General features: G+C 42.6%; 1 protein-coding gene across 3 annotated transcripts in view; it reads left to right on the forward strand.

The window, feature by feature from the left end:
• The window catches only part of tmem108 (transmembrane protein 108), a 171,160-nt gene that overhangs the window by 112,019 nt on the left and 43,913 nt on the right, over positions 1–15,228 (forward strand). For all 3 annotated transcript variants that reach the window (XM_060900032.1, XM_060900033.1, XM_060900031.1), the window contains one exon: positions 6,812–6,895. In XM_060900032.1, coding sequence (XP_060756015.1) covers positions 6,856–6,895 — 40 coding nt within the window. In that variant the 5' untranslated portion in view covers positions 6,812–6,855. The remainder of the gene's footprint in view (positions 1–6,811; positions 6,896–15,228) is intronic.

A 15,228-nucleotide genomic window follows, 5' to 3' on the forward strand; every position in this document is an offset into this window, starting at 1 on the left:
GCTTCTTCCGTGTTGTTTTTGCTTCGATATTCGTGCCAAGGTTTATGCAAACGTAGCGACGTAACTGACGTATACAGTGACGTAATGACGTATACAACGACGTAACTGACGTATACAGCGACATAATGACGTGGCTTCCCTTAGCACCGCGAGCGATGGAAAAGCAAACTGGCTCTCAGCTGGCTCGCAAGTTGAACGAGTTGTGAACCAGCACCAGCACTGGCCCCGAACCAGCCCTGGAACTGATTTGGTGGAAAAGAGGCATTAGAGATCTCTGTATTTTTTTTCCCGGATAATGAATTTTAATTTATTCCCTTAAAATGTACATCTCATTTAAGCTGAGGAAACCAGACTCTTGGCTGAATGAAGCACTACAAGCGTGCCCCCTGTCATGGTGACATTTACTGTTGCTTATGGGGTCACATGACGGTGTAAAGCTTCTATTCCCCTACAGGCATGTTTTTGGGGAGGTGGGAGGAAACTGGGGAACCTGGAGGAAACCCATGAGGATTTTGCTGTGCACATACTCACCCCATGTTGTTCCTTTGTCCTCCCTATTCACTGTAACTGATGCATCTGTCCACAAAAACCTATTCTAGTAGGTGGACATGACTCACAAACCTCCTCACTTCCCACACACACACACAATTGCCATTCAGTCATGCATCACTAAACCAATGTTAATGGTGAGTCATTGAGGAGTTGTTCTGCAGGTGATCTGTGATGACCCTCAGCTTCTTTCAGTCTGACTAATGATGTGACACACGTGTACACACGCGCACACACACTACACTTTCCCTGAATAAAGTCTAGTTCTGGCATTGATTCTGCCAAACAGACATTGAGGAGTGTGGGAGTGTGTATTGTTGGCTGAGTGAGGGAGTATGCAGCATTATAGCTGTTCAAGGAGATTACACTGGAAAAGAATATGAAAGTGACTAAAAGGGGTTCTCTTCTTTGATATAGCCAGTGATGGAATTGTATAGAGAAACAGGGTGAGATGGTGTATTCAGACTCAAAGAGGAGTTTGGCTATGTGTTTATATTTTCATCTTTTTTTTTTAACCTCAGGACAGAAATTCTATAGCTTAGCTAGCAAGTTTATTTTTTTTAACAAGAAGAACAAGCTAATCTTTCTCTGACCAGTGTCAATAAATCTCTCTAATAATAATAATAATAATTTATATATTTCCTTTCTCAAAACCCAAGGTCGCTTTACAGTTATGGGGGGGAAAAAGTCCACCAAATAAAGGTCAGGATGTCAATCCAATGGTGTAGCAGCCACAGTCCCACCAAAAGGTGCACGAAAACAAGTCCCACACCACCAGCACAGCCGCTGCAACAGCACCAAGCAACATCACTCGGAACACCATGCCATGGATCCACAAAGCAAGCATAGATGCACCGCCACGCAGAGCGCTGGTATATACCAAACCGCCTGCACAGCCGCCGCAACGCCACCAAGCAACATCGCTCGGAACATCACACCAAGCACTAAAGCACCGCTGCACAGAACGCTGGACAACCACGATGTTAAAATGAGCAACGAGCTCACTGCAGTCCATAGCTACGAGCACAGGCATCACCCACAGTGAACCAAGGCCTGGAGGGAACCAACACCCAAAACTGGGTCCGGAGTTACACCACAACTGGCAGACAAAACATTCAAACAAAAACAAACATCAAACTACCCAAACACAAAAAAGAAAAACAAAAGAGAAGAGAAAATAAAAATACAAAGCTCCGGTTTTCTATACAGAAAACAAGCCAAAACAAAACCCACACAAAGATGCTAGCTAGCTATCCATCCTACTAAGGTAATAGCATAACAAGCTACAGCAGGGTTTCTCAAACTTGTTGCATTCAAAGACCCCTTTAAATGTAAAATAAACCCCCTCATCACATTTTTATGAACATGGTCAAACTACTTAAATATCCATCCATCGATTATCTGTAGCCACTTATCCTGTGCAGGGTTGCGGGCAAGCTGAAGCCTATCCCAGCTGCCTATGGGCGAAAGGTGGAGTACACCCTGGACAAGTTGTCAGATCATCACAGGGCTGACACATAGAAACAAACAACTATTCACACTCATGGTCAATTTAGAGCCACCAATTAGCCTAACCTGCATGTCTTTGGACTGTGGGGGAAACCGGAGCACCCGGAGGAAACCCACACAAACACGGGGAGAACATGTAAACTCCGCACAGAAAGGCATCCGTCAGCCACTGGGCTCGAACCCAGAACCTTCTTGCTGTGAGGTGACAGTGCTAACCACTACATCACCATGCTGCTCATACCATTTAATATGAGGCTCATTATTCAAATACATACAGCGCTATTCTGGCTCTTTTATTGAAACCCTATAGGGTTTTTTTTTCCCCCTGAACTTTCCAACAGAAAATATTAAGTAGGGTGACCATACATCCTCTTTTTTTTTCCCAGACTCGTCCTCTTTTTGGGACCTAAAAATGCGTCCAGATGATTTCTAAATCGTCAAAAATGTCTGGGATTCGGCTTTTACTTTCTACAGTCTCCATTCATTGTGTGCATTGCTTTGACCTTTCTCTTTAGGTCTTGTCTTCTTGCACGCCACCATTGTTTGGTCATGTACACGTACGCAAACATTGGTCAAACTGTACCTCAATCCTGACCCCGAGCACCACAACCACATACAAGCGACAGAGCCGCAGTTTGCTCTTGACAGTCGCACAAGAAAATAAAAAGTATAGAGCGTTTTGAACACCTTAACAGCCATGAACCACATGCAACCATCTACCCACTGCAGGTATGCATCAGCCCCATGCTGCCATCCTGCCCCAGTGTCCTCTTTTTGAAAACCAAAATATGTTCAGTTTGAATATTCATTCACATGCCTACATGTTTTTGAGTTAGTGAGGTTTGAGGTAAACCCAATATTAGCATATTCGACTGTTGAATTGAATGGGTTTACCTCAAACCTCACTAACTCAAAAACATGTAGGCATGTGAATGAATATTCAAACTGGTTTCAAGAGACATCTTTCATAAAGATGTCTCTTGAAACCAGTTTGAATATTCATTCACATGCCTACATGTTTTTAAATTAGTGAGGTTTGAGGTAAACCCATTCAATTCAAGTTACCAGTCAAATATGCTAATAACCTGAAGAACCCATAGAATAAATATAATAAATTTGGTCATTGCGAATTGTGATTTCCTGTAATAAAATCACAGACGCCCTGGCTGTGTTTCATGGGCCCCTGGGAGTACCTGCACCTCACTTTGAGAACCACTGATCCACTTGTCCTGAATATGTTATTATATGTTATACTGTACTAGAGATACTAGTTTTGTTGATCTGGTTTTGTTCATGAGTGAGGGTAAGGGGGAGCGGGAGTTGGACAGATGGATCGGGGCAGTGTCAGCAGTGATGCAGATGCTAAACCAGTCTGTTGTGGTCAAGAGAGAGCTGAGCCAAAAGGCAAAGCTCTCAATTTACTGGTCCATCTATGTTCCCACTCTCACCTATGGTCATGAGCTATGGGTAGTGACCGAAAGAATGAGATCGTGGATGCAAGCGGTAGAAATTAGTTTTCTCTGCAGGGTGGCTGGGTTCTCCCTTAGAGACAGGGTGAGAAGCTTGGTCATTCGGGAGAGACTCAGAGTAGAACCACTGCTCCTCCACATTGAAAGGAGTCAGTTGAGGTGGTTCAGGCATCTTGTTAGGATGCCTCCTGAATGCCTCCCAAGGGAGGCTTTCTGGGCATGCCCCACCGGGAGGAGACCCCGAGGCTATTCCCCCGGAAGAGCTGGTGGAGATAGCCGGGGAGAGGGAAGTCTGGGCTGCTCTGTTTAGGCTGCTACCCCTGCGACCTGGATCTGGATAAGCGGTAGAGGATGGATGGATGGATGGCTGTACTAGAGTAGAAAGTCATATATGGGCTCTCATTTGGCACCATGACCTAGGACCTTTGAAAGGTCCTACTCAAGGTCACGGGTTTTCAGAGGCTCATAACTTTAAAATGGTTAATGATAGCCAGATGTTTACCATTATCAGCATATAAGAAGTCCCATATAGGCTTTCAGTTGCCACCATGACCTTTGATCTTGAATGACTTTGAAATGTCAAACTCAAGGTCATGGATTTTCATAGGACTATAACCTGACAGCTGATGATTGAGAAATATTACCATTATCAACATATAGGTAGTCCCATATGGGCTTTCATTTAGCACCATGAATGTTGACCTTGAGTGACCTTGAAATATCAAACTGAAGGTCACAGATTCACCTTGTAAGGTCAATAGGCCAGACTGCTGGGCGAAGTTTGTTTTGCCTGGCAACACTTGTTTAGTCACTGTTTTCCATGTTGTATACATTTTTTTTTGTCCCAGTACTCTCACACAGAAATTATATTCTGCTCGGAAATCCTCAGAAATTTTATAATCACTATTCCATTAGTTGAACATCAGCATAACCTTTATTACCAAAACAATAAAAAGATGTAATATTTCATATTGAATCATACTTAATATAAATTGTAACATGAAGGCATTTTGCAGTCTATATCAGTTATCCCTATATTTGTGTAGGGGTCACTGAAGCTTGTGAGGCTTGTGGTTAAGTCACTTCCACCCAGAGGGATATAAATCATATTTCAGATCTGCCAACTACTCCATATTTCTTATAAAGTGGGTCCAGTTAGAGAGTGAATCTGAGAAGCCCAAGGACACAATGGCATGAGAGTTGTGACACTTTGATTATCAAGATGACACACACATGCACGCACAATGTTTCATCTCTCTGGAGATGGAAGCAAAGTGTGTGTGTATGTGTGTACTTGCTGTTATATAATAATGCGGCTAGTTGCCTAGAAAATTAAAAGTATACTGCTATAAGCTATATATCACGAATTGACACATTTGCAAGAAGAACTGACTGACGTTCTGTGAGCTTTTTTTTTTTTAACCTTTAAGTTGTGACATTATACTTACAGTTAGGTTCATAAATATTTGGACAGAGACAACATTTTTCTAATTTTGGTTCTGTACATTACCACAATGGATTTTGAACAAAACAATTCAGATGCAGTTGAAGTTCAGACTTTCAGCTTTAATTCAGTGGGTTGAACAAAATGATTACATAAAAATGTGAGGAACTAAAGCATTTTTTAAACACAATCCCTTCATTTCAGGGGCTCAAAAGTAATTGGACAAATTAAATAATTGTAAATAAAATGTTCATTTCTAATACTTGGTTGAAAACCCTTTGTTGGCAATGACTGCCTGAAGTCTTAAACTCATGGACATCACCAGACGCTGTGTTTCCTCCTTTTTAATGCTCTGCCAGGCCTTTACTGCAGCGGTTTTCAGTTGCTGTTTGTTTGTGGGCCTTTCTGTCTGAAGTTTAGTCTTTAACAAGTGAAATGCATGCTCAATTGGGTTGAGATCAGGTGACTGACTTGGCCATTCAAGAATATTCCACTTCTTTGCTTTAATAAACTCCTGGGTTGCTTTGGCTTTATGTTTTGGGTCATTGTCCATCTGTATTATGAAATGCCGACCAATCAATTTGGCTGGATTTGAGCACACAGTACGTCTCTGAATACCTCAAAATTCATCCGGCTGCTTCTGTCCTGTGTCACATCATCAATAAACACTAGTGACCCAGTGCCACTGGCAGCCATGCATGCCCAAGCCATCACACTGCCTCCGCCGTGTTTTACAGATGATGTGGTATGCTTTGGATCATGAGCTGTACCACGCCTTCGCCATACTTTTTTCTTTCCATCATTCTGGTAGAGGTTGATCTTGGTTTCATCTGTCCAAAGAATGTTCTTCCAGAACTGAGCTGGCTTTTTTAGATGTTTTTTTAGCAAAGTCCAATCTAGCCTTTTTATTCTTGAGGCTTATGAGTGGCTTGCACCGTGCAGTGAACCCTCTGTATTTACTTTCATGCAGTCTTCTCTTTATGGTAGATTTGGATATTGATACGCCTACCTCCTGGAGAGTGTTGTTCACTTAGTTGGCTGTTGTGAAGGGGCTTCTCTTCACCATGGAAATTATTCTGCGATCATCCATCACTGTTGTCTTCTGTGGGTGTCCAAGTCTTTTTGCATTGATGAGTTAACCAGTGCTTTCTTTCTTTCTCAGGATGTACCAAACTGTAGATTTTGCCACTCCTAATATTGTAGCAATTTCTCGGATGTTTTTTTTCTGTTTTCGCAGCTTAAGGATGGCTTGTTTCACCTGCATGGAGAGCGCCTTTGACCGCATGTTTTCTTCACAGCAAAATCTTCCAAATGCAAGCACCACACCTCAAATCAACTCCAGGCCTTTTATCTGCTTAATTGAGAATGACATAACGAAGGAATTTCCCACACCTGCCCATGAAATAGCCTTTGAGTCAATTGTCCAATTACTTTTGGTCCCTTTAAAAACAGGGTGGCACATGTTAAGGAGCTGAAACTCCTAAACCCTTCATCCAATTTTAATGTGGATACCCTCAAATGAAAGCTGAAAGTCTGAACTTTATGTCAATGTCCATTATATAACTATAACTTGAATATGTTTCAGTAAACAGGTAAAAAAAAACCCAAAATTTGTGTCAGTGTCCAAATATATATGGACCTAACTGTATGTCAGCGTAATTTCAAATGTCTGGGTCAGTTTGGTAGCAATCAGAGTCTGTCTGGCACATGCATTTGCCTTGATGAGTGCGATCACATGTCTAAATTGCAATATTTGATAGTAATGCTGACTGGTGTCTTCCAGTTCCAATCTGGCTTAATGTCATATGAATTGTGTGTGTGTGTCTGTTCTTGGCTACAGAGAACCATGAGCACTGTGGAGGAAGAACCGGATCATATGATACCATGACGAGAAGCCTGCAGGTCCTGCCTAACCAGCTGCTGAGTAGGTCTCCCATTCAGATCTCTACTCTGCATAAGTCACTTATATTCAGTTGTGTTACACATATTACAATACAGAAAATTATGATAGATGCATTTGAACAAACTTTAAAAAAATAAAAAATCAGGAGAAGCATAACTAAAAGGACATAACTAATAAGATAGTTAAATTAATTAACCCAAAATAGACAAGAATTGCTTGACCTTACATGTCCTTTCATTCAACTGTTCCTCAGACTCTCATTATAATTTCTACCTTTACACTGCATTTGGTTTGATTTGTTGCACTCTGGAGTCTGCATTACGTTCAACACTTTAACAGTACTGGCTGGCTGCACACACACCACACGAGCCTGGCACACATCCAAAATGAAAAGTGCGAAATGGATCAGGAACATGAGGTCAAGCGATGATGTGTCTCCTGGAAGTAAATTTGCTTTTAGGACATATCCTGTCACTGGCCTTATCTCTGTTATGAGAATGTACCTGCAAGGACAGGGCCTAAGAGCTAGCAATTGAAAGAGACTTGGGCTGAAGATTAAAATGAAGAGCTGGTATATTTTCTCAGGTGCAGAATGTGTTTGGAGGTGGTTCACCACCTAGAGAGTTCAAGAATATTATTATTCATGTATGCATTGTATGTTGTATCTGAGATCTGCTTTTAAAAGTAGCTACTGAGAATCACCTGGAGTTCAGGGGTATTTCTGTTGCATAATTTTGTTACAAATAAATAAATAACACCAATTTCACAAAACTAAAACACAAATGGACTGTCAACGATTGACAAGAGGGAACCCTCCCAAAGGGATCAATAAAGTTCTATCTAAAAATAAATAAAATGAAATGTGAAAAGGGTGGCACAGTGGTGCAGTGGTTAGCACTGTCACCTCATAGCAAGAAGTTTCTGGGTTTAAACCTTGCTGCTGACTGGGGCCTTTCAGTGTACAATAGAGTTTGCATGTTCTCCTCGTGCCGGCGTGGGTTCCTCTGGGTGCTCCAGTTTCCTCCCACAGTCTAAAGACATGTCAACAAGGTCAACTGGCTACTCTAAATTGCCCGTAGGTGTGAATGTGAGTGTGAATGGCTGTCTCTCTTTTGGTATTAGCCCCATGATAGATAGACTGGTGACCTGTCCCCGGTGTTGCTGGCATGCATAACTTCTTTTTTTTTTGTAAATTATGCAGCACAACTTGTCTATATTAATATTTCCATACAAGTACATAATCCAAAAATTATGCCAATATTTATCCCACGAAAGTTATGGTGCTGATGTTTTTTTTTAATGGATTTTTCTTGAGTAGTCAAGTTTGTCATCTTTGTTTCAAACACCCCCTTTAAAATAAACCCTTGGCTTTGATTTTGAAAAACAAATCATGGGATAGAAAATACAGACTGCAGATCACATTATTGTGCTGTCAAAATTATGTAGTTTGTAAGGGTTTCACTTGGATTAATTGGCAGATTTAAGTGATTTTATCCCCCCCCCCCCCCCCCCCCAGTTACAGCACACAACTAAAGTTTGTGTAGCATTGAGACTAAATCAAAGTTATGAATTCATAATGTGTGTACTCAGTTTTGTGCTCTCAAAATAATAAACTGTGTACATGTTCAGGTTAATTTGTGAAACATAAAAAGCCTGTTATTAGGAGAGTGTAAGTTCAAATCCTGATGATGTCACAGATGATGTCACAGATGATGTCCTTGGCTGGGAGTCCAAAGCTGGTACTGAGTAGGAAAGATGACATTACTCTCATTGGTGTCAGTGAGCTCCTGGATACAGAAGAGAGATGTTTCCTGAAAGTATGGCATAGCATGAGCAGCAGTTCAAAAAGATGCAGTGACAGAGCTGCACGTGTCTTGAAGGATACATGTGTTACCCTTCATTCACACTAGCAAGTGTCAAGTCATGTGTGTCGCTTGTGGTTTGTCTTTTGTGGGTGTGTAGCAGTGTTGTAGTCGAGTCACCAAACCTTGAGTCCGAGTCCAATCTCGAGTCCCCAGTGTTCAGGTCCGAGTCAAGACCAAGTCATTACAGAAAATCTTAAGTTGAGTCCGAGAACAAGGCCCCGTCCACACGAGTACGCAGCCTCACCCAATACGCTGTTGTTTTGAAAAAAATCTCCGTAAACACGGCGTCGTTTCGATTCACTGGAAACGACCCAAAACGCTGTAGTACATATGCCAGGCCTGTATGTGGCGCTGTGACGCCGCCACACCAATACACTAAAACCGGAAGAGAAGCCATGGAGCATGCATATAAAGGTCACGCGCTGTTTACAAAACAAGCTCATAACACGAGAAGTTTTGTTGCTCCTCGCAGTAATATAAAAGCAGAAGGTTTTGTTGTAGCAGCCGTAATAGACTGAGTTGTTTCTGCAGTACGAGCACAAGCCTGTAGTCCGCCGCTGTTGTTATGACGCGTCTAGCGGTGGCAGCTGAGGTTAAAGGTTAGAGAGGCGGGGCTTATACATCATCGTTTCTGAAAAAATCCGCTTCGCTGTCCAGACGACTCCGGGCTATCCGGCGTTTTAGGATTTTCCCACTCTGGTACCCGTTTTCAAAAAATACCGGTTTCACACCTCGAAAAAGCCAGCTCCATCTGGACGCGAGGCCGAAACGATAAAGTATTTATGCGGATTCGACAAAAACGTACTCGTGTGGACGGGGCCCAAGACTCCAGCCGCACCATTTGACGGTCGCTATTGCTGCCTTTGTGTGAAATCGTCTCTGCTACTGTGTTGGACTAACATTACTGCTTGACTGCCCCATTTTAGTTAATAGGCTACAGATAAAAAGCTTGTTCATCGCTCAGCAAGCCCCGCCCACTATCAACAGGGCAAATAACATGAGAGAGGGTTAACACTCGCTAGTTCATCGCTCAGCAAGCCCTGCTATCAACAGAGCAATGAAGATAGTGTGTCACTTACTTCTCTGGGTGGAGTCTTACCAAATGACGATTGAAGGCCCTGTTTACATTATTTCGAATCAGCGGATCATCAGATTAATGTTTTTAAAACGATTCGCGTACACACACAAAATTTCTGTGCCCGCAACAAAACCGTTCCCCGTGTACACAGCAACGCCAATACACGGATACGCTAATCACATGACTAATTAGACGGCACGTCACATGATCCCAGTGCATATCGGGCATGCGCAAGTCACTCACCACTTGCAAGTGGAAGGATGGCAAGCCTAAAGACCATTTTTTCATGGACGGACGACGAGGTCCAATTGTTACTAAACGTAACATTGGATTATAAAACAACGGTGTCGGCTCAGGGTGTGGACTGGGAAAGTTTTTCAGCAGTCGCGTCACATGACCAACGTGGCATGACCAACGTCAGCGAATCAGGAAGGTGGATGTCACAGTGACGTTGTCCAATGACGACGTCAGCTAGAGCTCAGCACTGCGTATCCTCGTTCCTCAATGTTTACACAGCACCGGATCAGATACGTACTGGGTTGAATACGTGGGCCCTGGCGGATTCAAATTGTTCCGCCTGTGGAGTCGTTTCCCGGCGTTTTAATGTGCACGGACAGTGCATCTGCAACGAAAACGATACGGATACGGTCTAATGTAAACACCACCGAAGTTCGAGGTCGTCCCTGTCGTCTCCTCGATAGTTCTTCTACATATGGAACACACAGCAGTGCATTTTTTCCCACTGCACAAGAAGTCTGTATAAGCAAAGCGGACAATCCTAGGGGCTTCTCTCCAGGCATTTTGGCGCCATTAACATTAGTTTGTTCCTCTACATGATGTACGAACAGGTGAATGTGCATTCTCTTGCACAAAATTAGTATAAAAATTAATGTAGATATGAATATTTTATGCTAAATTATTATGGCATGTTACAAAAAATAAAGAAAAAAATCAGAGCCCTCGTCTTCAATTTACAAGTCCGAATGCAGTTCATGCACGAGTCCGAGTTCAAGTCCGAGTCATCAGTGCTCAAGTCCAAGTCAAGTTACGTGTCCTTAAAATTAGGGCACAAGTCAGACTCGAGTACGAGTCCTGGACTCGAGTACTACAAGCCTGGTGTGTAGCGACCTCTACTAGCTTATCTTGCAGATTAGCAAAACAAGCTAACTGTACTAACTACATGCACTCAGCAGACAGCTCTATTTTATTAATAATGTTTTACAGAGGGCGGCACGGTGGTGTAGTGGTTAGCGCTGTCGCCTCACAGCAAGAAGGTCCTGGGTTCGAGCCCTGGGGCCAGCGAGGGCCTTTCTGTGTGGAGTTTGCATGTTCTCCCCGTGTCCGCGTGGGTTTCCTCCGGGTGCTCCGGTTTCCCCCACAGTCCAAAGACATGCAGGTTAGGTTAACTGGTGACTCTAAATTGACCGTAGGTGTGAGTGTGAATGGTTGTTTGTGTCTATGTGTCAGCCCTGTGATGACCTGGCGACTTGTCCAGGGTGTACCCCGCCTTTCGCCCGTAGTCAGCTGGGATAGGCTCCAGCTTGCCTGCGACCCTGTAGAAGGATAAAGCGGCTAGAGATAATGAGATGTTTTACAGACATATGAAATATACACATTTAATGAGGGGTTGTATAGGATAGGATGTTAGGATATGATGAAACCACACTTTCAGGTTTTTCTGTCATTTTTGTAACTCATCAAGAACTAATTACAGGTAGGACCTAAAAGTGAAAGTGGAACTGAAGTAATATTAGTCCCCATGTGGTCTGAGGAATCATTTGAGCCAATCATTTGGATTTGTCACTTTATGTTGTCATACCTAATATTTGCACAGAATTGGGAAAGTCTCAATTGAAATGAGACTCATTGCGTTGTTGCTTTGTCATTCGTCGCCCTCACTGAAATCTCAGCTCTGTTTCCCCACACGTTTTCTTGTGAATGTTTTCTTGTTGCTTTATTGTATAGAATTAGCCTTCACCCTGTCAGGTTGTTAGCACTTATGAGAAATTGTGACAAAATGGGATTAAAAAAAATGAGTGTCAGTAATGCTTAAGACTATATTCAAGTTTGAGTTCTATGATTTCTATGCTGCATGTTGAACTCTACTCAACTTCGTGGATATTATTTCAAGTCTAGCTCAGTGCAGATAAACATCTTTAGATTTAACATAACAGATGCGCCCACAACTTTAATTTGACTTTGCCTGTTTGTGGAGTGAATGGTATTGGCTCCGAAACTGTTTTCTAAACAAGTCAATTATCTCCATTAGTCAAAGATTTATACTGTTGTATCTTCAGACATAAAATACTCTTTTTTTTTTTGAAGTCAGAAAATGGTTCTTTCCAGTTCTTAGCTAAACAAATGTATGGTTGATGTTTATTATACTGTTTGGTAGAAAGATGGATGACAATGTCCTTCTTCCCCACTTTTTCTCCGGCTTTTGTCTGTTTATCTGTTAAAGCATCAGTAGTTTTTTTTTCCCCCCAGATTGTTTAAAGTAAATTAGGTCTCACCATCTGTGGTCTCTCCAATGTTTCCCTGAAGTGTAGATTGCATTGTGTAATGCCTTTGCAAAAATGCTTCTCAAGGACATCAAGTAGGAACTGAAACTTAGTAGGAGTTCCACTCTGAAATATCAACGGTTATAATGTGACAGCAGGATGACACTGCACCATCACTGTAACACGGAAGCACTGTTATATTATTCAGTATATTGTATCCATCCATTATCTGTAGCCGCTTTATCCTGTTCTACAGGGTCGCAGGCAAGCTGGAGCCTATCCCAGCTGACTATGGGCGAGAGGCAGGGTACACCCTGGACAAGTCGCCAGGTTATCGCAGGTCTGACACAGGGACAAACAACCATTCACACCTACAGTCAATTTAAGGCCCGGTCCCACTGGCCGATGGACACAAAACGTATGCAAAACGGACACAGCGGACGAGCAAAATTTCGGGGGTGGCTCTATCCGTTTTCATCCGCTCCAGAAATGGACAAAATTGGCGAAAATTTGCTAAAACAGAACGGAAAAGAACGGACGTGGGTAGTATATAGCGGGGATGTTAAACGCATGCTCATAGGAAGCCGGAAGCCTAGCGGATGAAAGCGAATGGAAGTGGATGACAGCTCCGAAGGGGTTACCGGTGATAACTGAGAAGCGGACGCATAGCAGAAAGAGCGGATGCATAGCGGATGAAGGGGATGCATCACGTACGCCTAACAGAAACAAAGGGGATGTTGCGCGGATGTATATCGGATGCAGACCGTTCACTGCGCATGCGGGGGGTATGAATTGCGTCTGCTCCGTGGATATAAAGGGATGCAGCACGCACGCCGTCAGCATAAAGCGGAAAGACGTGCTGGCGGCTACATCGATACATCTCTACTACATCTCGTTTTTGAAGAAGGCTACATTGATACATCTCTACTACATCTTGTATCAACACCATGGCTGTTCGACTCGTACTGAGATCCAGATGATTTTCTCCCCCCTTTTATACAAAATATCGATTGTCCGCTAGGTGTCCTTCTACATACTCTAGACATACTCCAGACATCCTAAATATATGAGATACATCCCAGATATAAACGCTTTGTCCGTTTTGAATACTTTATATACGAGATGCATACGCTTACATCCTTTCTATTTCCGTGCTACTAACGATGAATAGACGTTTCATGTACCTTATCTTTCCTCCCTCTTTCCGTTTTCAGCTGCAGCGGATGTGAGTTGCGAGGATGCCCAGAGGATGCAGAGAGGATACAGCAGACATTTAACGGATGATAACGGACATAGAACGTTTGTTGCTCGTATATGTCGCGGATTTACATCGTACACGGCGGAAAGTTCATCCGTTCTAAAAGTTTTGTGCAGCTCAAAACTTTTTGTGCGGATGAAATCACAGTGGACGGATGCTCGATGGATAGAGTGTATGAAGCACGTATGCAATGAGTACACAACGGATGCATAGCGTTTTCCAACGGATGGCAAAGATTTTTTTACGTTTTACATCCGTAAGTGCAGTGGGACCAGGCCTTTAGAGCCACCAATTAACCTAACCTGCATGCCTTTGGAGGAAACCCACACAGAAAGGCTCTCGCTGGCCACTGGGCTCGAACCCAGGACCTTCTTGCTGTGAGGCGACAGTGCTAACCACTACACCACCGTGCTGCCTGTATCTTGTATCATGTTCCCAAAATAAAAAAAAAAAAAAATAGCCAAAGTATTTTTTGAGGAGGTAAAGTATTATGCTGGTATCAAGAAACATGATACTCCACCTGATATGGGTATCAAAGTGAAAATATTGGTATCGTGACAGCCCTAGTTGGACAGTAATGTTTTCTTAGCTGTTCCAGTCAAACTGTCCCAACGGAATAGTACAGGCTTCCTCTAGTGCATACCGTTATACTTCCTATAAGACAAATTACAAACATCTCAACATTCCTGTGATGTTAATTATGCCAAACTAAGCATCTCGATAAACAAATCTGGCTTGTCTGTGTGATTTTGCATTTCGGCAACCATGCCCGTTACAAGGCAATGCAGGAATTATGAGAACTTCAAAACACAAACAGGAAGACATTATCCGATGGGCGTATTACTTCCCACCTTATCTTTAAGCTCACATCTGTCCCACCCTGACCCTCCCTCAACACAGGAAGTGCCGCATCTATCCCACAATCCTTTGACTCAGTGACTGTGCTGCCTGGCCCTCCCGAACAGAGACCAATAGAAAGGACTGTTGATGTGATTCATTGTCAAGATTTTGCATTTATAACCCAGAATAATCCCCTGTGGGATTTTTAGAGGCTGTGTTTTGTTTAACATGTTAGCACCAGAAATATTCAAAGGGATTGTTTTGCTTCAAATAAAACAGCTAACTAATATACAGTAGAGTTGTTTTTCTAGCCTGAAATAAAGAACAGTAACCAGGATGTTATTCTAGGATTATTGGAGTCTAAGCAAAATTTTGCATAGTCTTTCTCCTCTTAAACATATTAGGTTGTGTGACATGGACTACAGTGAAGGAGGCTCACTGAAGGAGGCTAGGTCCAACTACTCAATTTAGTTCAGTCGGCATATTTAGAAAACAGGACAGCAGGGTCGGGTAAATGTGCACAGATCCTGAGGGTTCCAAAAGGCTTCCTCCTTCCTGAACTTTTTTTATTAGCTACTAATAAAGCACATAGTATCTATTCACGTTCCTGGGGGATTTTGAGATAATTCAGGGCTTCATTATAAGCCCTTAGCCTCTAGAAATGCATGTCACGGACCCCTGAGTTAGATATCCTTAGCTCTTATAACCAAATATGAATACATTATTCTTAATGAACAGATAATTTGTTCTGAACAGAATATAGGAAATACAGGTGCATATTCTATGAGCAATTGGTCAGATGTGAACATTGT

Source organism: Neoarius graeffei, chromosome 19 (genome assembly GCF_027579695.1).
Source record: "Neoarius graeffei isolate fNeoGra1 chromosome 19, fNeoGra1.pri, whole genome shotgun sequence".
NCBI lineage: Eukaryota > Metazoa > Chordata > Actinopteri > Siluriformes > Ariidae > Neoarius > Neoarius graeffei.